This window comes from Microcaecilia unicolor, chromosome 5, assembly GCF_901765095.1.
Source record: "Microcaecilia unicolor chromosome 5, aMicUni1.1, whole genome shotgun sequence".
In the NCBI taxonomy this organism is placed as follows: domain Eukaryota; kingdom Metazoa; phylum Chordata; class Amphibia; order Gymnophiona; family Siphonopidae; genus Microcaecilia; species Microcaecilia unicolor.
This window is the reverse complement of record NC_044035.1, coordinates 168,428,281-168,453,494: the sequence shown is the minus strand read 5'-3', so window position 1 is coordinate 168,453,494 and position 25,214 is coordinate 168,428,281. Positions and strand designations below refer to the sequence as shown.

Genomic DNA, 25,214 nt, shown 5'->3' with positions numbered 1-25,214 from the left:
CCATTTTCCCACCCATAACCATGCCCATTTTTGCCTCCATGCATTAGAAGTTCGCCGCACATTGTTACAGAATACGCTTAGCGAATTGTGCGCCTAACTTCTAATCAGCTCCAATTAGTGCTCATTATTGTTGTTAAGTGCTGTTATCAGCTCTCATTAGCTTGTTAAGCCAATTAAGTTATGTGCAGTGTTATAGAAGTTTCAACGCCTAAATCTAATCGCACTATATAGAATCTGGGGGCATATGTAGAATCCGGGGGATTCTGTCTAAGTGCTATTCTGTAATGGTGCCCCTAACAAACATAGCATATAAATGGAGGCATACAGACAGGTGGAGCATGGGTGGGACTTCGGGGGGGGGGGGGGGGGCTCCCAATCATGAATATAACTTACAGAATACTGTCAGTTACATAGGCAGCTTCTGTATTTAAGCGCCCGCACTTATACCAGCTCTAGGGCTGCCTGCAGTAATTGTGGCTGCCTAAATATAAGGCGTGCCAATACTGAGTTACACTAATATTCTGTAAAGGGACCTAGGTGCTCCGGTTCCAGTTCCGGACAGACTTCTATGCTCTGTGTTCCATATATAGAAAGACATACCAAGATGGGCTGGAGTGGGTTTTGACGGCAACTCCAGTAGTTGGGAAGTAGGGCCAGTGCAGGCACTGTTTTACAGTCTGAGCCCTGAAAATGGCAAGAAATCAGGATAAAATATGCGGGGGGGGGGAGGGGGGTTATACTGTATTTTTTATATTGTATGATATGAATGCAGGTCCTGTGTATCTCAGTGGAGAAGGGAAGACATCGTAATGTGGAACTTAGTGAATAAAATTTTGTAATACTACTATAAGATTGTTGGTTCAATAATGGTTTCATAATGAATGTGATTGTTGGGCAGACTGGATGGATCATGCATCTGCCATCATTTACATCATTTTATTTACTATGGTCTGTTATAAAATAGGCTCCCACTGAGTGACTAAATGGAGGCACCAGTTATAGAATTGTTCTTTAAGGCCCTGATGCACAAAAGTCACCATTAAACACAGTGCACGTTTATATCCGCCAGTGAACTTAGCGATTTTGAAATATTGACCGATGCACAAAGGAAATTGCATGTAAATGAGATGTACTGAATATCTGTAAGGCTTGGTAGGGAAAGCGCCTAGCACATGTGCAAAACAGTATTTTGGTAAGCGTTGATATTCTGCGCATGCACTTCCACCTTCAAAGCTTGGCTTTCCACAACTACGGCACACATGACCAGCTAAAGCATAAGTGTTTTGTGTGTTTAATCTTGTTTATTTCATTTAAAAGGCTATTGCAAAACAGCTGTGGTAACTTAAGAATTTGGGGGAGGGGAGCAAGTTTACAAAGAAAATGCTTTTTCTGTGAATCATTTGCTCAGTTCAAGTGTTCTTTTTTTTCTTTTGGTGGGGGGAGGGGGAATTTTGTTTTTTGCTTTGTTTACATTTGCTAGCCCTTGTCTACCCAGAGCTGGGCAATTTAACAAAAGTACTCTACATCCAGCAACCTGTAGTGCAAGCAGACTGCTCCACCAGGTTGTCCCCATACACCAACAGCGCTGGACCTGCCCGGAAAATTTTGCATGTTAAAAGTAGGCACTCAGGGCTTCTTCTACACAGCCGCACTGGCGATTCCCGTGCAACAAATGACAGGAAGCCAATAGGAATTGAATGGGCTTCTTCTCATTTGCCGCACCAAGAATCAGCAGCACGGCTTTGTAAAAGAGGTCCTCGGTGCACGGAAATATCTGTGCATCGCTCAGAGTGATCATCTTAATATTAATGAGCTTGTTGTAATACATTTGCATATCGCTATTGATAGCTGCTATGGTGAATGGTAAAAGGAACACAGAACTCCTTTGTGCATTAGACGCTAAATAACATTTGCTTTAGACTGACTACAACTGGTCTAAAGCAAGCATTGTAAGCATAGTAAACTTTGTGCATCAGGCCCTCAGTGTCTATCGGATTGCATCATAGAAAAAAAAGCAAGCTTTCAAAGCTAATATGCCATTGTCTCATTCAACGGGCTGCTGCTTTTCCTCCAACTATTTCATGCTTTGAAAATAATTGTCCATCTTGACAGTGAGCAGGAGCGTACAGGCTCAGCCATGAGCCACAACAGCGCCGTCATTAATGATCGACTCCAGGAGCTTGTTAGACTCTTCAAGGACCGAACCGAGAAGGCAAAGGAGAAGCTGATTGACCAGGAAGGTTCCAGTGATGAGGAGAGTCCCACACCATGTGAGTCACAGCCATAGGCAGTCGGTGGCCCAACTGTTTGGGGAGGCTAAAGGGGGCGGGGCTTAAATCCATAATTGTCTGATAACACAGAAAAAAAAATAAAAGTCACAATACCTTTTATTAAATTTAGATATTAGAAATGTATCATATGTCAAAGAATAAAGTGGTTGCTCAAAGCATATACTAACCACAATCGTTCAACTGCAAAACACTATGCACAACTTTGTGCAAAAACACACTCAGAACCTTACTGTACCAAAAAAGATATAGTAGAATTGGAAAAGGTACAGCGAAGGGCGACGAAAATGATAGTGGGGATGGGACGACTTTCCTATGAAGAGAGGCTGAGAAGGCTAGGGCTTTTTAGCTTGGAGAAGAGACGGCTGAGGGGAGATATGATAGAAGTGTATAAAATAATGAGTGGAATGGATCGGGTGGATGTGAAGCGATTGTTCACGCTATCCAAAAATACTAGGACTAGAGGGCATGAGTTGAAGCTACAATGTGGTAAATTTAAAACGAATCGGAGAAAATTTTTCTTCACCCAACGTGTAATTAGACTCTGGAATTCGTTGCCGGAGAACGTGGTACGGGCGGTTAGCTTGACGGAGTTTAAAAAGGGGTTAGATAGATTCCTAAAGGACAAGTCCATAGACCGCTATTAAATGGACTTGGAAAAATTCCGCATTTTTAGGTATAACTTGTCTGGAATGTTTTTACGTTTGGGGAGCGTGCCAGGTGCCCTTGACCTGGATTGGCCACTGTCGGTGACAGGATGCTGGGCTAGATGGACCTTTGGTCTTTCCCAGTATGGCACTACTTATGTACTTATGTACTTATTACACTGGGCAGAACCTAATACACCAATATACCACCCACACGGAAAATGCAGACCGTCAATATGAAACAAGGGATCATAATATCACAATTTTTCTTCCAGTCGCGGCGCCATTATTAAAAGCAGAAGCAGGCTCGGCTCCAGCCTTCCCTCGCATGGCTCCGCCTTTGCGCAAACAGGAAATACGTCAGAAGAGGGCGGAGCCATGCGAGGGAAGGCTGGAGCCGAGCCTGCTTCTGCTTTTAATAATGGCGCCGCGACTGGAAGAAAAATGCAATATTTAAAGGTAGGGCAACGGCAGGAAGCAAACGAGGGCTAGGGGGGAGCTGAGGGCAGACGAGATGGACGACCTGGGGAGCAGGGAAGCCTGCAGCTCGTCGCGGGGTGGGGGCAGCAGGCGAAGAAGGTCACAGTTGGGCTGGGGAGGCTTATGGTCACAGCTCTGTGAAGGAGGAGAAGGTGGTTTTAAAAAAAATCCCCACATTAACCACATTTTTTACAGCAGGGAGGGAAAAGGAATAGCTGACCTAAATTTGGGTTGTTTTTGCTTACTTAAGGAAGACACATGACAAAGGAAAGGGTTGGAGAAGAGAGAGCAAATGTTACTGCAAATTATGGACCTATTCTGCTTTTTCCTCCAATAATAATAGTCACTAAACAACACAGGGGATAAAACTAACATGAACAGAGTAGGTGCTATGTCAATTATTACACCCATAATTTTGTAACTAGAAAGCTGATATTCAGTGGGGCATGTCTATTTAAACTTAACAGGATAACTTATCTGGTAACTTTATCCATGAAATTCAAAATACTTATCTGGTTAAGTTGGGTCACAGACATTTTTTCAATTAGGCTTAAATGGTTAAGTTTAATCAGATATCACTTGAATCATGGCTGGCCCTTTTACTAGGCAGAGTAGAAGTCTGCCTAGGGCAGTAGAATTTGGAGTTCAGCTTGAGAGAGAGCCTCCCCCCACCTTTAATGCCACCATCATCTCACCTCCTGGGCTTGAAAATGCATGAGGACTGAGCATTCTGGGGGCCTTTAAGCACAGGTCCAGGCTGAGACACTGCCATATTCTGCCTCCCCCCCCAAACATGGACTCACATTTGATGAATAAATCTCATGTGGACCATATCACATCATGTTTGAGAGTTCACTTGCTTCTGAAAGAGTTTCATGTGAAGTATAAGGTGGCTATGATGAGCTCTAAAATATGTCAATGGTTATCGGCTGCAAGCATTTTGTCTTTATTGTAACATACGTGGTAACATAGTAGGTGACGGCAGAAAAAGACCTGTACGGTCCATCCAGTCAGCCCAACAAGATAAATGCATATGCGCTACTTTATAGCTTGGGCATTTTACAGTTTTTGATCCAGGTGAGTGGAATATGTGGTCATCCAAGATAAGATCTGCTATTAATTTGCTGATGTTTTAGAGATGTGTAAAGATGCTTCAGTTTGCTTAGCCTTTTGGGAGTGGTTAGATTAAATAGGCCAATTTTTTTGTTTTATTTGGGCAGCTTTGTAAATTTTATGTTTTTATTGCTTTGATTTATAGTTTTACTATTATGATTATTATGTATGTTAATATGGAAGCTGCTCAGAATTGTTAGATGAGCAACATATAAATGTTTAAATAAATAAATTACTACTCTCCAGTTAAAGCATGACTGGCCTGAACCCTTGGCACACCTCTTATTTCTTCCCAAAAATAACTTGTTACATTTGGGCTGGACCACAGTCGTCCAAATAAAAGTTAACCAGTCTGGTTTTAGCCAAATTTTTTCCATATCAGCATCTGACGCACAAATGAGAAAGAGACAGCAGTCTCCTCTAAGGTCCACCTCCTCCTCCTTGTTAATGGTCAGTATTAATGCATATTGGCCCCTACGTTATTAGTCATTATTTCTAGATGGTGTCCCTATGGGTTTTCTTCCAGCTGCTTTGTTAACATGATCAACTTCAAGATCCCTGTAAGGGTCCTTGATAAATTTGTATAGCAGAATTAGATCTGTATTTTTTTATATAAATAGCAGAACTGCCAATTGCAGTAGGGAAATATTTTGGTCAGTTCTGGTTTGGAACTTACATACTAATGCATGATTGTATTTCTAATCCCTGATTCTTCTCGTTGACCTCTGCTGCAGGTTCTATAATGCATCAGGATGAGGTTGTCAGAAATATAGACATGGCTTGAATCTCCCTTGTAGGCAGCAGAAATAACAGAGATTTATTTGAATACATTCACAATATTACTATGAAAGGGGACGTTCTATTGACAGGTGATTCCAATTCACCGAGTATTGATTGGGAAATCCCTGCTGTAGTGTCATCTAGAAGTAGGGAGATCCTGGATTCTCTACAGAGAGAACTATTCCGACAACTGGTAATGAAATCGGAGGTGTCATACTGGACCTAGTATTTATGAATGGGGAGAGTGTTTCTGATAATGTAGTAGCTGATCAGTTGGGATCCAGTGATCACCAGATAGTGTGGTTCAATATTAGGATATGGATGGAGATGGTTTATTGAAAAGCAAGGGTCTTAGATTTTAGGAAAGCAAATTTTGGAGCCCTTTTACTACAGCTTAGTGTGCATTAACGGGAATTAGCATGTACTAAATGCTAAAAGGCCAATAGGTATAAAATGGACATCTGTCATTTAGGGTCAGTGGCGTAGGAAGGGGGGGGGGGGGCGGTCAGCCCCGGGTGCACACGCTAGGGGGGTGTCGGATCCAATGGTTCCCTGCTCCCTCTGCCCCGGAACAGGTTACTTCCTGTTCCGGGGCAGAAAGAGCAAGGAACCAGCGGAGCAGACGCAGCTCCCAGCGACGTGCACTCGGGGGCGGATCGGCCCTCTTGCCCGCCCCTAAAGTAAGAATGCACTCTGGGGGGGGGAGGGTGTGCTCCAAGGGGGGGTGCCGTGCTGCATCTGGGGGGGGGGGGTGCGCAGCAGCAACCCGCCCAGGGTGTCAGCCGCCCTCGCTACGGCACTTAGGGTGCGTTAATTCCATTACTACACGCTAAGCTTTAGTAAAAGGGCCCCTTTGTCAAAATGGGGGAATATCTCAAGGAGTTGTTAGCAGGATAGGAACATCTGGGACAAGTAGAAAAGCAGTGGGCAACACTGAAATGGGATTAAAAAAAAAAACTTTTAGCAGCATGTTAAATTGAATAAATTTGCAGTACATATACAGAATCTTCAAATAAAACTCAAGAAATATTATAGTTTATTTGGATTTGTTATACCGCCATTAACTAATAAGCAGATCATGGCGTTTTACTCCACTGCATACCTGAGTATATAGCTGTATTCTTATTACAGAATCAAAACTACAAGTCCAAGCATGCAATTATGCAAAACCAGAACTGAATAAATCTAACCTGAAAAATGGAATTTGTTGACAACCCTAAGAAAACTCTGCTCAGTGGAATAATTCTCTGAGTTCTTCCATACAGCTCCTGTCAAGAAAGCAACTCCACCTCCACCTCCCCCTCCCCCTGAACCACCAGAGCAGAAGAAAGAGCCAGAGGGTACCAAACCTGAAGAGAAAGAACATTACTGTGAGATGCTGTGCTGTAAATTCAAAACCCGTCCCTTGTCCTGTTGTGTGAAGCCGTGCAAATTCCCAGCCAGTATTGATCCTTTAACCAGTGAGTAAATGGAGGGGTTATTCGAGTGATGTCACAGTGTATGCAACCAGTGAACACATACAGATGTAATGACAATGCATTAAGGGGCCCTTTTACTAAGCAGTGGCAAAAAGTGGCCTGCAGAAGTGCGAGCGCATCTTTTGGGCGCACACCGGACCAGTTTTTGCCGCGTCCTGGAAAAAGAGCCTTTTTAAAATGGGCCAGAAAATGAACGTGCAGCAAAATAAAAACCAGCTCGCGTCCATTTTCGTCCTGAGACCTTACCACCACCCACTGACTTACCGGTAAGGTCTCATGTGCTACCCAGGCAGTAGGCATGCAGTGCGCGCCCACTGTCATTTACCACCAGGTAACCACCACGCAGTAGAAAGTAGAAAATATTTTCTACTGCATGTTTTTGACGCACACCAAGTTTAGAATTACTGCCCAGGGTACACAGTAGCTGGGCGGTAAAGCTGATTTGGCACACACTGGATGTGCTTAGGACCTTACGTGCCTTTGTAAAAGGGCCCCTAAGAGAAGGGTGAAAAAAAATATAAGAACAATGAAAATGCACGAAAGAAAGACAGAAATGGGAGAAGGAAGGATAAAATAAAAAATGTGGGACAGAATTGCTGAAGAAAAATGGCAGAATACAGTATAAAAATCCAGAGACATTCTTTAGGAATTCATCATTATTGATAAAGAGTGTCCAGGATTAGTTTCACACATCAATATGTAGCCCTTGGTCCACCTCTTCACTTTACTCAAGGACACATCAGGATGTTGAAGGGCCATTAAACAATCTATTGGTGTTCCTGGGGTACTTCTGACAGGTGAAAGATGTAGAAGACAAACTTTCAGGGCCCTTAGTCTTGAAATGTCTTCTATACCTCCACATAAAAATTGCACAACAGTTCAGTGGATGTTGTTCCAAATAAAGTTTACTGATATACTTGGAAAGTGCTTAGTTCTAGAACAATCTGTATAGAAAAATAAATGTTCAGTCACTAGTTACTCCTGCTCGTGCTGGCTCCAGTCTCAAAATGGTTGCTGCAACCTCTAGTTGCAGTCTCTTGAAACTTCCGCTAGAGATCATGGTAGCCATTTTGGCAGCGGGGAGGATATGGGCCGGAGCAACTAGGGATAGCTCCTGTCCCGACTAGGCACTAGACCACCATAGGATGTACAATAGGCCCAGGAGAGGGGTGGGGCATTCTGTTTGGGGTGGGGAAGGTTGGAGAGAGGGAGGAAGGAGAGCTTCTACTGTTTGGGGAGGGAGGGGGGGAGAGCTAGGGAACCAGCATAAAATTTTGGTTCTAGTAAAAAATGCAAAGCCAAACACAAATTTTGGGCTGGTTTCAGCGCCAAAGCCGAAACTGAACCCAAAATTCGGTCAGCCTCTAATTACATGTTGGCCCTACCTAAGAGAGGCCCCACCCATGCCTCTCCCCTTTGAACCCCCCTTTCACTTACATGCTAAGCCATATATACGCTTAAATTATAGAATAGCGCTTCATGCACTACTGCCATATATATGTTTAAGTACACACTTATATGTATGGACAGCAGTATTCTATCCTCCTCAATATTCAGCGCTATTTAACCAGCCAGGAACAGTTCTTGCCTGGTTATATCGCACTTAACCGGCTATCCACGAATATTCAGCAGGGGATAGCCAGTTGTATTCCACTGAATATCCTATCTTTGGCCGATTTAAACTTAACTGGCCAGTGCTGAATATTGACTTGGCCATTTAATTTAAACCGGCCAAAATAAATCGGATATTCAATGTCGGCCACTGGAAACAGCCCGGTATTGAAATTCCGGTCTCGCTGCTGACCGCAGGAGTTAGTTGGACTTGCGTCCTGTGATCTGAAAATCAGCTCCTGTAGGTAGATAAATGGCATTTAAATTTAGGTGACCTGCTATAGAATGAGGGGGTCGGTGTCTGACAGCTAATGACATTGCCAGTATTAGAGGATTCTGCAGACTGTTTATAGGGGTACATGCTACGGATGCTTGTAAGAAAAAGACGCTGAGTTCCAAAGGTTTTAATAGCTTCTAGAATGAATGAATTGCATTCTAGCATATTAAGGAATGTTTCCAGAATTCAAAATTTGCCTCTGAATAACCTGTAGGAATAACATTGTTACACTTGTCACATTCATGCACTTTCTTTATGCCTTGTTGTTTGGTAAGAGAGGATTTCTTCTTTTCTCCCTCCCTTCTCTTCACTTAGATCTCTTGTATATCCTGTGGCTGTTCTTCGTGGTCCTGGCCTGGAACTGGAACTGTTGGCTGATCCCAGTTCGCTGGGCTTTCCCATTCCAGACATCAAATAATGTCTATTACTGGTTGCTGATGGATTACTTCTGTGACTTCATCTACCTGCTGGATATGACAGTGCTCCAAACTCGCCTGCAGTTTGTTCGTGGAGGCGACATTGTGGTGTGTAGTCACTAATCCCTGCACCCATCTCCAGTTTTCATTACAGAGGCAGAAGGGGTGTGAGACCCTTTAATAGGGTCATTAAAATGTATATATATATATATATATATATATATATATATATATATATATATATATATATATATATATACTGTATATATATATATATATATATATATATATAATTGGATCCTCTAAGAAGAGGAACCAGCGGTAGATAGATTTGTCCATCTCAGATACTGTGTTGAGGTTCTCAATTTTTAGCAGTTATTTGAAGTATAGATGGGTTTACAAAATATGTAACTCTGGCAGTTTTTAATTTTTAGCCTAACCCATGCCATCTGCCAATTCCCATATTCATGCTGACCAAGGAAACCCCAAGGCCTTTGTGGATTTCCAGGCTCAGCAAGATGGAATTCAGATTGCACTTCTAATGGTACTGCAAAGTAACAAATACCATGTGGTTTATAGTCAATGTTCCTCCCTAGCTAGTGTTAATGCCTGCACTGAATATCCAATAATGCATTTCAATGCAAGCGTCACCTAATACCCATGTGGGGTGTGCATTGCACGTTAGGGTTACCGCATAGGAACCTAGCATGCATGCAAATGGACCAAATAAAATGCATTCTTACACTAATGCTCTCATTAAGAATTAGTGCTGGATATCAGTACTAGATTTTTTCCCCCCTAAAAACTGATTTGGTGATTGGATCTGAAACATTCCACTCTCCACCTCACAAGCAATGATTGGTCTTCTGGGTCCATGATCTCCATACTCATTTACCCACAAAGACCCCCATTTGATGAGAAAGTTCTCAAATTTAAAATGTCAGCAAGACACTTTGACCCAGATGCCAAAACTGATGTTAGAGGGGTACAGGCACCACGAAGGCCTGTGTTCTTTCCATTGAAGGGGGGAGGATTTGAAAGGATTCAGAGTTAGCCCAAAGGCTTGTATTCTTTCAGGCTGGCCCAAAGACCAGTGTTTTTTTTTCTCTTGGTTGTGGTGGTGGTGGGGTTTGGGGGGTAGGGATAGGAGAGTTATGCTGGGGGGTTGGGGGAGATAGGAGGTTAAGGGATGGGAAGGCAGACCAAAGGCATGATTTGTGTTTTCGGGGATGAAGGAGAAAGTTTCTCACACTGACTAGCCCTTTAATTTTGATCTAGTTTGCATATGAGATTTCCCCATGCTGAGTACAGTGTACATTACCATGGACACAATCCCCCCTCCCCCGATATTCACCCGGTGGCAGGCAGTGGAGTTAGCTGCTGCCAATGGCGCTGACCCCAGATATACAACACTGGGCCATTTCCAGTGACCGGCTTTGAATATTGGGGGGGGGGGGGGTTGGCCGGCTCTAACTTAACTGGCTATCCTGCTTATTTTCGAAGGAGAAGGCCGGCCATCTTCCGACACAAATCGGGAGATGGACGGCCATTTCCTAAACACAGCCAAATCGGCATAATCGAAAGCCGATTTTTGCCGGTTTCAACTGCTTTCCATCGCAGGGCTGGCCGAAGTTCAAGGGGGTGTGTCGGCAGGGTACCGAAGGCGGGATGGGGCGTGGTTATGAGATGGCCGTCTTTGGCCAATAATGGAAAAAAGAAGGCCGGCTCTGACGAGCACTTGGCCGGCTTTACTTGGTCCATTTATTTTTAGGACCAAGCCTCAAAAAAGCGCCCCAACTGACCAGATGACCACCAGAGGGAATTGGGGATGACTTCCCCTTACTCCCCCAGTGGTCACCAACCCCCTCCCACCCAAAAAAAAAATTATAAACATTTTTGTGCCAACCTCTATGCCAGCCTCAAATGTCATATCCAGCTCCATCACAGCAGTATGCAGGTCCCTGGAGCAGTTATTAGTGGGTACTACAGTGGACTTCAGGCAGGCGGACCCAGGTCATAGTTACATAACATAGTAGATGACAGCAGAAAAAGACTTGCACGGTCCATCCAGTCTGCCCAACAAGATCCATCCCCCCTACCTGTTACACTTGTGGTGATAAATGTGAGCCCTCCAAAACCCACTCGAAACCCACTGTACCCACATGTTGGTGCCCCCCTTCACCCATAAGGGCTATTGTAGTGTTGTACAGTTGTGGGGAGTGGGTTTGGGGGATTTTGGGGGGGCTCAGCACACAAGGTAAGGGAGCTATGCACCTGGGAGCAATTTGTGAAGTCCACTGCAGTGCCCCCTAGGGTGCCCGGTTGGTGTCCTGGCATGTGAAGGGGACCACTGCACTATAAATGCTGGCTCCTCCCATGACCAAATGGCTTGGATTTGGGCGGGTTTGAGATGGCCGCCATTAGTTTCCATTATCAGCGGGCAACCAATGGCGGCGATCTCTAACACCGGCCCAAATGTTGAGATTTGGCCGGCCCCGACCATATTATCAAAACAAAAGATGGCCGGCCATCTTGTTTCAATAATACTGTCAGGTATGCCGCTTTACGGGGCCGGCCTTAGAGATGGCCGCCATACAGATGGCCGGCCCCGTTCGATTATGCCCCTCTATGTGAACATTCAGCGCTGGCCAGTTAAGTTAATGGCAGGCAAAGATAGGACTGCTATTTATGTGGTCTGATTTGCCCACTAAAGTTAGCCGGCCAGCACTTGAATATTAGCGGATAGCCAGTTATATCACACAATATAGCCACTTAGCAGCTATGGGCTAGATTCTACATATGGCACTTGAAAAATCCACGCAGTATAAATTTCCACATAAAGCGTATTCTATAAATGGCACCTAAAATTTGGAGATAGAATAAGCTTAGTTGATATTCCAATGCTTAGAACTATGTGCATCCATTTACATCAAGAGAAATGTGGCATAAATACCGGCACATAGACTTAGGCACAGAGGGGCATATTCTATAACAGTGCGTGTAAATTTTGGAATGCCTATGAAATGCCCATTTCCATGCTCCCTAACCACACTGTTTTTTGGCTCTGTGCATTAGAATTTAGGCACTGTGTATTACAGAATACGCTTAGTGAGTTATGCACGTAAATACTAATTATTGCCAATTAGTGGTCACGAATACTAGTTAAGTGCTGTTAAAAATACTGATTGGCTTGTTAAACCAATTAAGTTATGTGCGTTGTTATAGAATACGCTTGGGTTTTGGCACGGAACGCTAGGCACAATATATAGAATCCAGTGGTATGTGCTAAGTGCAAATATTCAGTGGAGATAACCGGCTATCAGCCAGGAGCTGAATATCAGGCCCAATATCTTTAATGCACTTATGGTAACACGGTTGTGTTCTAAATATGATCACTTCAGTACATCAAGAAGGGCATAATCGAAAAGGGCGCCCAAGTTTTCATGAGGACATCCTCGCAGGACGTCCCGGCGAAGGGGTGGGGAAACAATCTTAAGGGCCCCCGTACCCCCAGTTTAATCATCACTTACTGCATCTGCTCCCTCTGTGTGTTTTCTCTTTCCTGCTCCTGTGTGCCAGGACCCAGGTTATTGAGTTAACACGTACTTTGCTCTGCTGCCACAGGTCCTTCTCCTTGCCACATCCCCTCCCACCTATGTGGAAACAGGAAGTACTTCACACAGGAGGAGGCAGGACCTGTAGTGGCAGAGTATGCATTAAGGGATAACTGGGGCCCGGGCCCAACACACAGAGCAGGAGACCAGTCCAGCCTTCTGCCTGTGTGTGTGCCTGCCTGGCACCGGGCCCACAGAAATCTTCCCCCCTCCCTTACAGCAGCCCTAAATATGCACCTATATTTTAGGCATGAACACTCACATCAACAACCATATGTAAATGCTTACACCTAGATTGATGACAAACATGTGTAAGTGATTCTATAGTTTATTTATTTAGATTTTGCTCACACCTTTTTCAGTAGTAGCTCAAGGTGAGTTACATTCAGGTACACTGGATATTTCTCTGTCCCAGGAGGGTTCACAATCTAAGTTTGTACCTGAGGCAATGGAGGATTAAGTGACTTGCCCAAGATTACAAGGAGCAGCAGTGGGATTTGAACTGGCCACCTCTAGATTGCAAGATCAGTGCTCTAACCACTAGGCCACTCCTCCACACATGCAGAACTGTGTACCCCGCCCATGGTCTGCTCAGATTCCACCCATGTATACGCCCTCCTTCAAAGTACATACCATTGCACTTTGGCACCAAGTTATAGAATAACATGTAGCTGGACTATTGCCATATACACGCATATGTGCTCACATGCATATGTATGTGCCGATATTCCAGTTACTTATGCATGTTCTTCGTGCCTGAATGTTAACACCTTCCTTACAGAATTGTCCTATATGGGAATAATTTTATAAGCCATTTCTGCTGTATAACAGTGTTTTAATGGCCTAATGGTTAGGGAGTGGAGAAGGATCCTAATGGCTAGGGAATGGAGGAGGAGCCTAATGGTTAGTGCAGCAGTCTGAGAACCAGGGAAACCAGGTTTAATCCCCACTTCAGCTCCTTGTGACTCTGTGCAAGTCACTTAACCCTCCATTTCCCCATATATAATATGTAAACCGCTGTGATTGTAACCACAGAAAAGCGGTATATCAAATCCCATCCCCTTTCCTTTTCCCTTTTACATACACAAGTGGCATTTATAATATTGCTCAGGTATATGCATGTAATCTGATGCATATGCATCCAGTATTCAGGATGTGCATTAATTTAAAATGACATTTCCCATGTTGTTCATGTCCATTTTGAGATGAAGTGATAAAGTAAATAATGAAATTTCCATTTTTTTCCCCTGTGCCGTCAATGGTGCACTGTCTTTCGAAAGAGTGCACCCTTCTGCCCGAATAATGTGATCTTTTGCTGAAATAGTGATCCCATTTTGAGCAAAAGGGCATACTGCTATGAAAGAGGGCACACTCCTGACGACATTGCCCCAGAAACAAACAAAAAAAATTAAAAACAAAACAACAAAATGTAAAAAATCTCATGTAAGTGATGCAGGAATCTAAACAAAACAAAATTTTTTGGGCTGCATTAAGCTCTACCCAGCATACATGGAAGTTTCTCTGAGCTGAATGGAGGCATTCCCAGGGGTAAGATATGGACTTAATGCATATATTTTCTAAAAGAGCATTTTACCCCCAGAAATAGTCACCTAAGCCTCACGTAGGACAAGGGATACACTTATAGTCTGTCACTGCATACATCTAGTAGCACTATAGAAATGATTAGTAGTAGTAGCAATAGTAGTACATGTGCAACTGATCTAAGTCAATATTCTATAACATGTGTGCAAAATCCATAGCACCCAACTGCAAGGAGGGTATAGACTGGGAGAGGGCTATGGGCAGGTCAGGGGCATACTCAGGACTTGTGCACATATTATAGAATACATGCAGTTTCACACCTCACAGCTATACTGGTTTACGTTCTGCACGGAGCTACTATTTATAGAATTCTTGGGGCCTGGATTGGCCGCTGTCGGAGACAGAGTGCTGGGCTTGATGGACCTTTGGTCTTTTCCCAGCGTGGCAGTGCTTATGTGCTTAATTGTCCTCCGATATTCAAAAGCATTTAACTGACTAGAATCGACATCTAGCCTGTTAAATGCTCCATAACTGACTATCCACCGATTGACCCCACTTTAGCAGCTATATTTGGCCACATGAATATATGGGATATCTTTGGCCAGCTAGAAGATAACCGGCTAAGTCTGGCTATCAACATAGCAGGTTATCTTCTAATCAGCCATAAATAAACTGAATATTCAATGCCAGTCACTGGAAACGGCTCAGCATTGAATGGGTTTAGCGCTGATCACACACAGTATGAATATTAATGCCCCTTGATGTTAACACCCAAATCTGTAAGTGACCTTTCTTAAATTTACCCCAAGATGTGCACAAGCCTCAGAGCAAGTGAAATGTCTGTGACTAGTTTCTGCAAGGGAGGAGGGGGAATAAGTTCCTTATATCAAATAAGTATATCTTGTGCAAAAATCGGCTGTACAAGTATAGTGGCCTGTTAAAGAATTCTTCTCCACATGGACATTTAAGAAAGGTAATATTCCCATTTCACCCACGGAATTACCTATTCACACAGGTCAACATCTTTGATCATTTTCCCTTTAAGTTAGTCCAATAAAGCAACATCACTGACAGCTTTTGAACTGACCTTTACTTCTACAGAATCTTCAGGGGAAATATTTTGAAGTAGAGCAAATTTTAGCAAGGAACCAGTAACCACAGATTTTGGTCAAAATGGAGCTTCCTTCCTCATTTTTCAGAAGCATCAATGTTAAGGGCTGCATATGTGGTGCCCTGTCAGGAGCATAAAAAAGAAATATTCTCCCCAGGAATGGTGCTTGCTAAAGCAGACTGACTTCTGAAGAATCCTCCTGTGAAGTAGTGTGTTGTAGATTCATTGGAAGCTGGGAATTCCATTTGACTGAGGAGGTTCCAGTATAGCCACATAGAACAAACTATTTAGCATTTCTATAGCTTAGATTAGATTAGAGCTAGCCTGCTGATTATATTGCCAGATGTACCTGTATGACACTGTCATAATGTATTCTCTTTTTCCTTTTTTTTTTTATAGACAGATAAAAAGGAAATGCGCAAAAATTATCTAAAATCAGATCGATTTAAGGTTTGTTGGAATTTTTTTATCTGCTGCTCATTCTTTTTCAAGAACTGATAACCTGTCATTATAGCTTCTTTGCTCTTTATCATACTATGGCCATTATTTTAGAAACATATCCATGTGTATGATAACAGCATTTACATGTATATGTTGCATACATGGGTAAACAATGGTTTCAGAAAGCCACTATTTATGTGTGGAAATCCATACCATGCACAGAAATTTCAGGGGGTATGGCCTGGGCATGACTTGGGTGGGACAAAAATCTACACATGAACTCCCCGTTTTAGAAAGGGAAGAGACAGGTATGAGGAAAAATATCCACCGGGTTTTACACCAGCTCATTTCAGTTCTATCAGTACTCTGGGATGAATACCATATGGTCAAGGAGATTTGCCATTATCCCACCCACATCTTCCTCAGTGAAGACCGAAGCAAAGAATTCATTTAATCTCTCCGCTACGGCTTTGTCTTCCCTGATCGCCCCTTTTACTCCTCGGTCATCTAGCGGTCCAACCAATTCTTTTGCTGGCTTCCTGCTTTTAACATACCTAAAAAAAATTTTTACTATATGTTTTTGCCTCCAGGGCCGTGCCTAGGGTCTCTGGCGCCCTCCTGCAGATTATCAGTTGGCACCCCCCCCCCCCCCCCCGTGAAAATGATCGCTCACCACTTGCCACACTGACAGGAATTGTCAGCAATATTCTTAGAAACAAATTGCTATACATTGCAAAATAAGATAGCAGATGTAAATATTCCAAACACTAAAATGAAAATAAAATGATTTTTTTCTACCTTTGTTGTCTGATCTTTTTCTGATCATGCTGGCCCAGTATCTGATTCTGCTGCTAACTGTCCTCTTAACTCCGTTTCCAGGGCTTCCTTTCCATTTATGTCTTTCCTTTTCTCCTTTCTTCTTCATTTCTGGTCCTCAGCTTCTGCCTATTTTCTTCATCCATGTGCAGTTTTTCTCCTCGCTTCCTTTTCCCTCATTTCATCTCTTTCATCTCTCTTCACTCCCCTCTATGTCCAGCAATTTCTCCTCTCTCCCTGAGCCCTGCCCTCCCATCCATGCCCCTCTATCCCCTGCCCCCTCCATTCATTCCTATCCAGCAATTCCCCTCTCTCCCTGAGCCCTGCCCTCCCATCCATGCTCCTCTGTCCCCTGCCCACCTCCACTCATCTATATTAAGCAATCTCTCTCCCTGGGCCCTGCCCTCCCATCCATGCTCCTCTGTCCCCTGCCCACCTCTATCCATCCATATTAAGCAATTTCTCCTCTCTCCCTGGGCCCTGCAATCCCATCCATGTCCCTCTATCCCCTGCCCCCTCCATTCATTCCTATCCAGCAATCCCCCTCTCTCCTTGAGCCCTGCCCTCCCATCCATGCTCCTCTGTCCACCTCCATCCATCCATATTAAGCAATTTCTCCTCTCTCCCTGGGCCCTGCAGTCCCATCCATGTCCATCCATGCTCCTCTGTCCCCTGCCCACCTGCATCCATCCATATTAAGCAATTTCTCCTCTCTTCCTGGGCCCTGCCCTCCCATCCATGCTCCTCTGTCCCCTGCCCACCTCCATCCATCCATATTAAGCAATTTCTCCTCTCTCCCTGAGCCCTGCAATCCCATCCATGTCCATCTATGCTCCTCTGTCCCCTGCCCACCTCCATCCATCCATATTAAGCAATTTCTCCTCTCTCCCTGGGCCCTGCAATCCCATCCATGTCCATCCATGCTCCTCTGTCCCCTGCCCACCTCCATCCATCCATATTAAGCAATTTCTCCTCTCTCCCTGAGCCCTGTCCTCCCATCCATGCTCCTCTGTCCCCTCCATTCATCCCTATCCAGCAATTCCCCTCTCTCCCTGAGCCCTGCCCTCCCATCCATGCTCCTCTGTCCCCTGCCCCCTCCATTCATCCCTATCCAGCAATTCCTCTCTCCCTTCCATGAACCCTGCCCTCGCATCCATGCTTCTCTCTCCCCTGCACTCCCACTCCTATGTCCCAACTCCACCCTCTTCTCCTCCCCCCCAACATCCCTTTCCTTTTTTTTTTTTTTCTTTTAAATTTACCTCCGTCCGGAGGACTTCCGGTGGAGCGGCGAGCCAAGATGGCCGCTGTAAGGTGAGCTCCTGTAGGCAACGACCAGGGATCATTCTGATTACAACAGCCCAAGCCCCCAGAACAAGACGGAGAAGACGGGGTAGTGCGGAGGAGAGTCCCAGGCTCATAATTGGGAACCGCGAAGCCGCTTGGTGAAGACGGAGCGGCGAAAAACGGCGATCGCGCACCCACCCGACCGAAACCACGTGGAGCTGGGGCCGGAGGAGGCCGGCGAGACGCGGGGAGCGGAACACCTAGCTCGATGCGGGCGGGAGACCTGGAGGCTAAAAGATAGAAAGGTCTCGCCGATGTTGCTGATGTGCTCGGGAGCGGGCGATTGAGAACGCAGCTAAGAGCAACCAGATGAGAGCACGGCGGAGGACGGACAAGAACGTGGGGCAAAAGGAGCATAAGGTACCGTGCTATAAGGAGAAGATGGCGGAGAGATAGTGGGAAGAGAAGCGTGGGGAAACAAGAGCAAGGAATACTGCACCAATCCCTGTAAATGAACATGTGGCAATTGAAAAATAAAGAGACAGAGGAATACTTAGCATAGAGACCAAGAATAATAAAACAGTATCCAGCACAAATAACAAGCCGAGTTAATTCTCTGCAGCTGAGAAACGGGGACAAAAACAGTATTAAATCAGTGGAATAGACTATAGTTGCCCCGTGCATTGCTGTATGGCTACCAGAAGCTCCAGGAGAGAGCCGGAGAAGAATAAGAACGGGGGTACAAAGATGGCGGACAAAAATTCCCCACCGTCACCAACAGTGAGCTCTGTTTGGGCCACGGAAATTGTCACGGAGGTAAAAATGGCGGTGGAGGAAACTATGAACAATAAATTGCAGCAAATAATTGACAAGCTTGAAGGAATGGACCAAAGAATCACCACGTTTACCAACGAGTTCCAGGAGGTTCAACAGCGACTGGGAGAAGTGGAAACCTCCACGCAGGAGGCATCAAAATCCATCGAGCATTTACAAGCAATGGTGACAACCTTGGAAGACAAAGTGGACGACCTGGAGAATCGATCTCGAAGGAATAATCTTCGGCTGGTAGGCATACCAGAATCAATACCAGAGGCGGAACTGAGAGGTTTTTTGGAGCCATGGCTCACCAAGCTTTTGACTAACCAGAGTACCGCGGGACCAATTAAGATAGAACGAGCACACCGGTTGGGTCCAAGAAGAGAGAATAATACACGGCCAAGAGTGGTCATATTGCGATTGCTACACTATCAACATAAGATGGATGTGTTGATAGCTATACGGAAAGGAGGGAAGCTGGAGGTGGACGGACATAAGATACTGTGTTTCCAGGACTATTCTACCAAAGTGTCCCTCCAGCGCAAGCAATATTCGCAAATATGTGGGAGACTGCACAAAATGCAGATAAGGTTCAGTCTATTATATCCAGCAAAATTGAGAATCCAGCACAATGGCTCAGTCAGATTTTGTGACACGGTGGAAGCCGCTCAAGCATTCGTGGACCGGCTGGAGGATGAAAGGCCTGGAACGTCGAGTAAAACCTGAGTAGTGCGGTGACAAGAAAAGAGAGACTGGTACAATAGTAAGAGGAAGAGCAGAAGTGGTGAGGAAACCAGAGACTATTTGATGCAGAGTTAAAAAGTTTTGAAGATGTTGATACTGTTTGTAAAGTTAATAAGGTAAACTGAGGGGGGAGGGGATAAATGACACACAAGTAGGGATTGGTCTAGAGGGATCCCTGGTCGGAAGCACGGAAGTACAGCACTATAGGTGCCAATAAGAATATGGGGGAGAAGGGTAGTAGGGGGGAGGGTGGGAGAGGAAGGGGGAGAGGGTTAATGTGGAACAAAATCTTCATGGTAACAGAAGAACAGGGGAATACAGGCAATATAGTAGGGGACACACGAGTTGAACATCCATGTAGGAACAGGGTCAACTACAGGGGGTGGGGGTATAGGCTGGGATGCCCTCCCCACTTAATCAGAGAAAGAATCAAGGTAGTAATACAGCAACCTTACAATATCACTTAATGGCCCTTAAAGTAGTGACCTGGAATGTGGGAGGTATTTCTTCGCCGATAAAAAGGCAGAAGATACTCCGGGCACTCCACAGGCAAAAGGTGTCAATAGCATTACTTCAAGAAACACATTTAAATGCCAAGGAACATGAGAAACTATGCCGTTGGTGGGTGGGCTCATATTATGAATCCCCAGCGCAAGCAAAAAAAGCGGGAGTCATAATTCTAATCAAGAAAGGGGTGCAAATAACTACACACAAAGTAATAGCTGATGATGCGGGAAGATTTGTAATTGTGCATTTAACTGTAGAACGTCAACCAGTGGTTCTGTGTAATGTATATGCTCCTAACACGTATAACAAAGCTTTCTACAAACAACTTTTACGTCAGTTAACAAGTTTTGAAGGAACACCCATGCTAGTTGGGGGGGATTTTAATGCAGTAGTGGATCCTACACTGGACAGATCACAGGGGGGAAGAAGAGGAGCAGGGATGGAATCAAGAGGACTGGAGGTGTTAAGTGAGGTCCTGGACCTGGTGGATGTGTGGCGAACACTGCATCCCGTAGAGCGAGACTATACTCACTTGTCTCGCGCACATGCCACCATGTCGAGGATTGATTACATATTTATATCTCGAACAATATTTACTAAAATATGTAGTGCAGAAATAGGCCCCATTAAAATATCAGATCATGCAATGGTAATGACCGTATGGGAGCCTATGGAGAGAGAGATTAGACAGTTCCAGTGGAAGTTCCCTATTTGGTTATACAAAGACCAGGGATTCCGAGATTTTATAATCAAAAAATATAAGCAGTTCCAAGACACCAATCAGGCACATACAACAACTCCTATACTTTATTGGGACACGGCAAAGGCTGTGCTTAGGGGAGAGATAATCGCGTATACTAGCCATCAAAAAAAGGCAAGGGAGAAGGAACAGATTTGGCTAGAGAAGGAAATAACAAGGGTAAGACGGGAGTATGGACGCCAACATACTGTTACACTAAAAGCCCAACTCTTGGAACTGCAGCAGACCCTTAATGAGAGACTTCATAGAAAGGCCCAACACAACTATGGCTCTTATAAATATAAATTATATAAATATGCTAACAGAGGGGGAAAGATGTTGGCTAGGTTAGCAAATCCAAGGCAAGGACCTCCAAAAATTAACGCATTATATTCGGCCAATGGAACTTTAGAAAACAAAGATACCCAAATAAACAGAATTTTGCAAGGTTATTACAGGCAGCTGTATGATGTCCCTGATCCACCCCCGATGGATAGTGAAATGTATCTGGAGGGACAAAATCTTCCGAGAATAGATATAGAGAGCCAAGAAATGTTAAATGCCCCCATAATGGAAGATGAAGTAGCATGGGCAATACAGCAGGGGCCTTTGGGGAAAGCCCCGGGCCCAGATGGGTATAGAGGAGAATTTTATAAAATGATGAGGGATGAAGTGGTGTTACCCATCACATTGATGTTTAATGCCATAGTGAAAGAAAAACAAATGCCTATCTCCTTGAGAACAGCTCAGATCATTGTACTCCCAAAACCAGGAAGGGACACACAGAAACCAGAATCTTATAGGCCAATTTCGCTACTTAATTATGAGGCTAAACTCTTTGCCAAGGTTTTGGCAAATCGTTTATCGCGAATTCTGCCAGATATTATTGAAGATTCACAGGTGGGATTTGTACAGGGGCGAAATATCACAAAAAATGTGAGAAAGATATTGGTAACTTTGGAGGCGGTAGCGGAACGGGCCACGCCGTCGGTGCTGGTCAGCTTCGATGCTGAAAAGGCATTCGACAGAGTAGTATGGGACTTTATGTTTGGAATATTGGATGTGTATGGAATAACAGGGTTCTTTCAGGAGGCAATTAGAGCATTATACTATCTTCCACAAGCCCAGGTGTGGGCGAATGGAATATTGTCCCCTCCCTTTCCCATTTGTAGGGGAACAAGGCAGGGATGCCCACTATCACCTTTACTATTTGTATTAACTTTAGACCCATTGATTAGGAATATCCAACAAACACCTGATGTAAGGGGAGTTAGGATGGGCACGGAAACTTTTAAAATAGCAGCATTTGCTGATGATTTATTAGCACATGTGACTCAGCCAGAGGAATCACTACCAGCCCTCATCGAGTGTATGGCAGAGTATGGCGACTTCTCAGGCTTTAAGCTCAATCTAGAGAAGTCTGAAGCTATGCAGAGGGAGGGAGCCCAAGTTAGAGATTGGCAAAGACAATTACCATTAAAATGGGCAGCGGAATCGTTCAGATATTTGGGAGTGCGCTTAACTATGGATATAACTAATCTATATAAGATCAACATAGAAAAGCTGTTACAAGACACCAGCAGCTCTTTGGAGAGTTGGAATCATTTGCCTCTGTCATTAATAGGAAGAATCAATATGTTCAAAATGATTATATTCCCAAGGTGGCTCTACATATTGCAGGTATTACCATTGCATATCCTGGGTAAGGACATTAGAAAGTTAAATAGAATAATCCGAAAGTTCCTTTGGGGGGGGAAGAAATCAAAAGTTCGCTTTGAATATTTGTATGATGGATGGACACAGGGGGGACTGGGATTACCCTGTATAAAACGATACAATCAAGCATGCCTGTTGAGACATCTTAGGGATTGGCTGCTCAATACCAACCAGTATACCCCGACTAGCTGGGAGAGAACACTATTTGAGCCTTGGCACTTGAATTTTATATTGCAGGCCAAAACAAAAAACTTACCATTAAACCTCCGAAAAAGTATATTGTTAAGGCCAATGAGAAGCATATGGCGATTGCTCATGCAGATATGGAAGCAAAACCCCAATGTTAGCGATCAGCTACCAATTAAAGGAAATGGGGACTTTCCACCCGGTATGGAGAAAGGTATATTTGATAGGTGGTCAAGGGCGGGGATTACCTTACTCGAACATCTAGTTAATGAGGAGGGAGGGTTGTATGGCTTTCAGGATCTGCAGCAAAGAATGTCTTTAGCAAACCAGGATCATTACTCATACAGACAACTACATCATTACTGAGGCAGTATGGACCAAGAAGCAATAGGCGCGAGGCTTGGTTGTAGACTTCGGGAATTCTTAAAGGGAGATGCACACGGGCAGGTATCAATATCGAGTTTACATAGAGCTTTAGTAGCATTGAGTCCCCCCCGTACCTATGAGATACTTAAAGAGGCATGGAGTAAGGATTTGGGATACGAATTGAAAGGAATAAATTTTGCAAAACTGATAAATGATATACCACATCAAGTAGGTGGGGCAGAGTTACAGGAGAGTCAATATAGGGTAATACACAGGGGATACATAACACAAAACCAAGCAGCAAGAGCGGGTTGGATAGGCGAAGCTCAATGCTCCAAATGTAATAGAGAAAATAATACCTTTTTGCATGCATTCTGGAAATGTGCTCGAATAAAAATATTCTGGAGAGCTATACAGAAGTATATCGAGCAGATCATAGGGCAAAGATTGCTCCCCTCCTGGAGAGGAGTGTTGTTGAACAAAAGGGATGCATATGGGATAACAGACAGCTATATAGGGCTATTTTTATGTAAGGCATATGCAGTGGGGAAAAAATGCATACTTAAACACTGGATGCAGGAAGATCCACCTTCCTTTTGGTACTGGAGAAATAGGATGCATGAATTGATGCTTTGGGAGGCTAGGACGGCCTTTGGTAACTCAAAGAAAAGAAAGGAGTTTATCAAAATATGGAGTAAGTACTTGCAAAACATATCCCATAAAGCACGAAGTGCGGTACTAAATAGACTTGGAACGCCTTAACCAGTGGGGTGTTTGGGAGATTAGCATTTCAGGATGTAAATGGGTATAGTCCTGTAATAGATATTGAAAAAGATTAGGTGCTATGAAGTTAAAAATGATCACTGTAAAGATGTCAACCCCCCGGGGGGGGGGGGGGGGGGGGGGGGAGGGGGGGGGGGAAAGGGGGGGGGGAGAAAATGATGATGGAAATATTGATGAAGCAGTTATGATGTATGTATGCAACAGTGACTTGTTCTTAGGTTAATGAGCTGTTTGAATTTATGAACCATGTTTATAATGTTTATTGTCATCAATAAAAACTGTTGAAACATAAATTTACCTCCGTCCGGCAGCACAGGCACAGCGTCAGTGAAGGAGATGGCGCTCCCGACGTGTCTAGCCTTCCCTTCGCTCAGTGTCCCGCCTGCCGTGCTTACCCCGCTTACCGTGTTGGCACGGCCCTGTTTGCCTCCAACGCAATCTTTTTTTTGAAGTCCCTCTTAGCCTTCCTTATCAGCGCTTTGCATTTGACTTGACATTCCTTATACTGTTTCTTATTATTTTCAGTCGTTTCCTTCTTCCATTTTCTGAAGGATTTTCTTTTAGCTCTAACAGCTTCCTTCACCTCACTTTTTAACCATGCGGCTGTCGTTTGGTCTTCCGTCCTCCTTTTCTAATACGCGGAATATATTTGGCCTGGGCTTCCAGGATGGTGTTTTTGAACATCATCCATGCCTGATGTAAATTTTTGACCCTGCCAGCCGCTCTGTTAAGTTTTTTTTTTCACCGTTCTTCTCATTTTATCATAGTCTCCTTTTTTAAAGTTAAACGCTAATGTATTTGATTTCCTATGTATACTTCAAAGCTAATATCAAATCCGATCATATTATGATCACTGTTATCAAGCGGCCCCAGCATCATTACCTCCTGCACCAGATCATGCGCTCCACTAAGGACTAGGTCTAGAATTTTTCCTTCTCTCATTGGCTCCTGTACCATAACCTACGTAGGTTACTTATGTCAGATGAGAGCGGGCCAGGAGCAAAGGAGGGAAGTCCAAAGAGGCGATCAGCTGTTGTTGCCGGTGCAGCGCCTTCACACGGAGGTGAGAGGCGCTGCGAGGGCCCGGTGGCAGACGGAGGGGGGTGGGTGGAGGGGAAGCTGTCATTTCAAGGAAGGGAGGAAGAAAGGAGGAAGGGAGGGAGGGAGGGGGGCCGGGGCTGCGTAAAAGTTCTGATTTCAGTGCAGGGGGGAGCGGGGAGTGGCGGCGACCTCAGGTGGGGGCAAGGCTGTCAATAAAGGACGTCCATAAAAGACGTGTTTGTTTGTTTTTTTTTACGTCTTTGGCATGCGCAGAGCAGCCAGCATAATGCTTAGCTGCTCTGCGCATGTTCTACCGGCCGATTATCTGACGGTTTTACGAAGGGTTAGAGAATGCAAGTGAGCTGCAACGAGCAGCTCATTTGCATTCCCTTTCCTTCATGCATAGCCGTTCCCTACC

At 44.4% G+C, this 25,214-nt stretch overlaps 1 protein-coding gene across 1 annotated transcript in view; it reads left to right on the top strand.

Moving 5' to 3' along the window:
* The window catches only part of CNGB1 (cyclic nucleotide gated channel subunit beta 1), a 143,467-nt gene that overhangs the window by 27,737 nt on the left and 90,516 nt on the right, over positions 1 to 25,214 (top strand). Inside the window, exons 3-6 of the mRNA XM_030205000.1 lie at positions 2,113 to 2,270; positions 6,574 to 6,768; positions 8,990 to 9,198; positions 15,757 to 15,807. Coding sequence (XP_030060860.1) covers positions 2,113 to 2,270; positions 6,574 to 6,768; positions 8,990 to 9,198; positions 15,757 to 15,807 — 613 coding nt within the window. The remainder of the gene's footprint in view (positions 1 to 2,112; positions 2,271 to 6,573; positions 6,769 to 8,989; positions 9,199 to 15,756; positions 15,808 to 25,214) is intronic.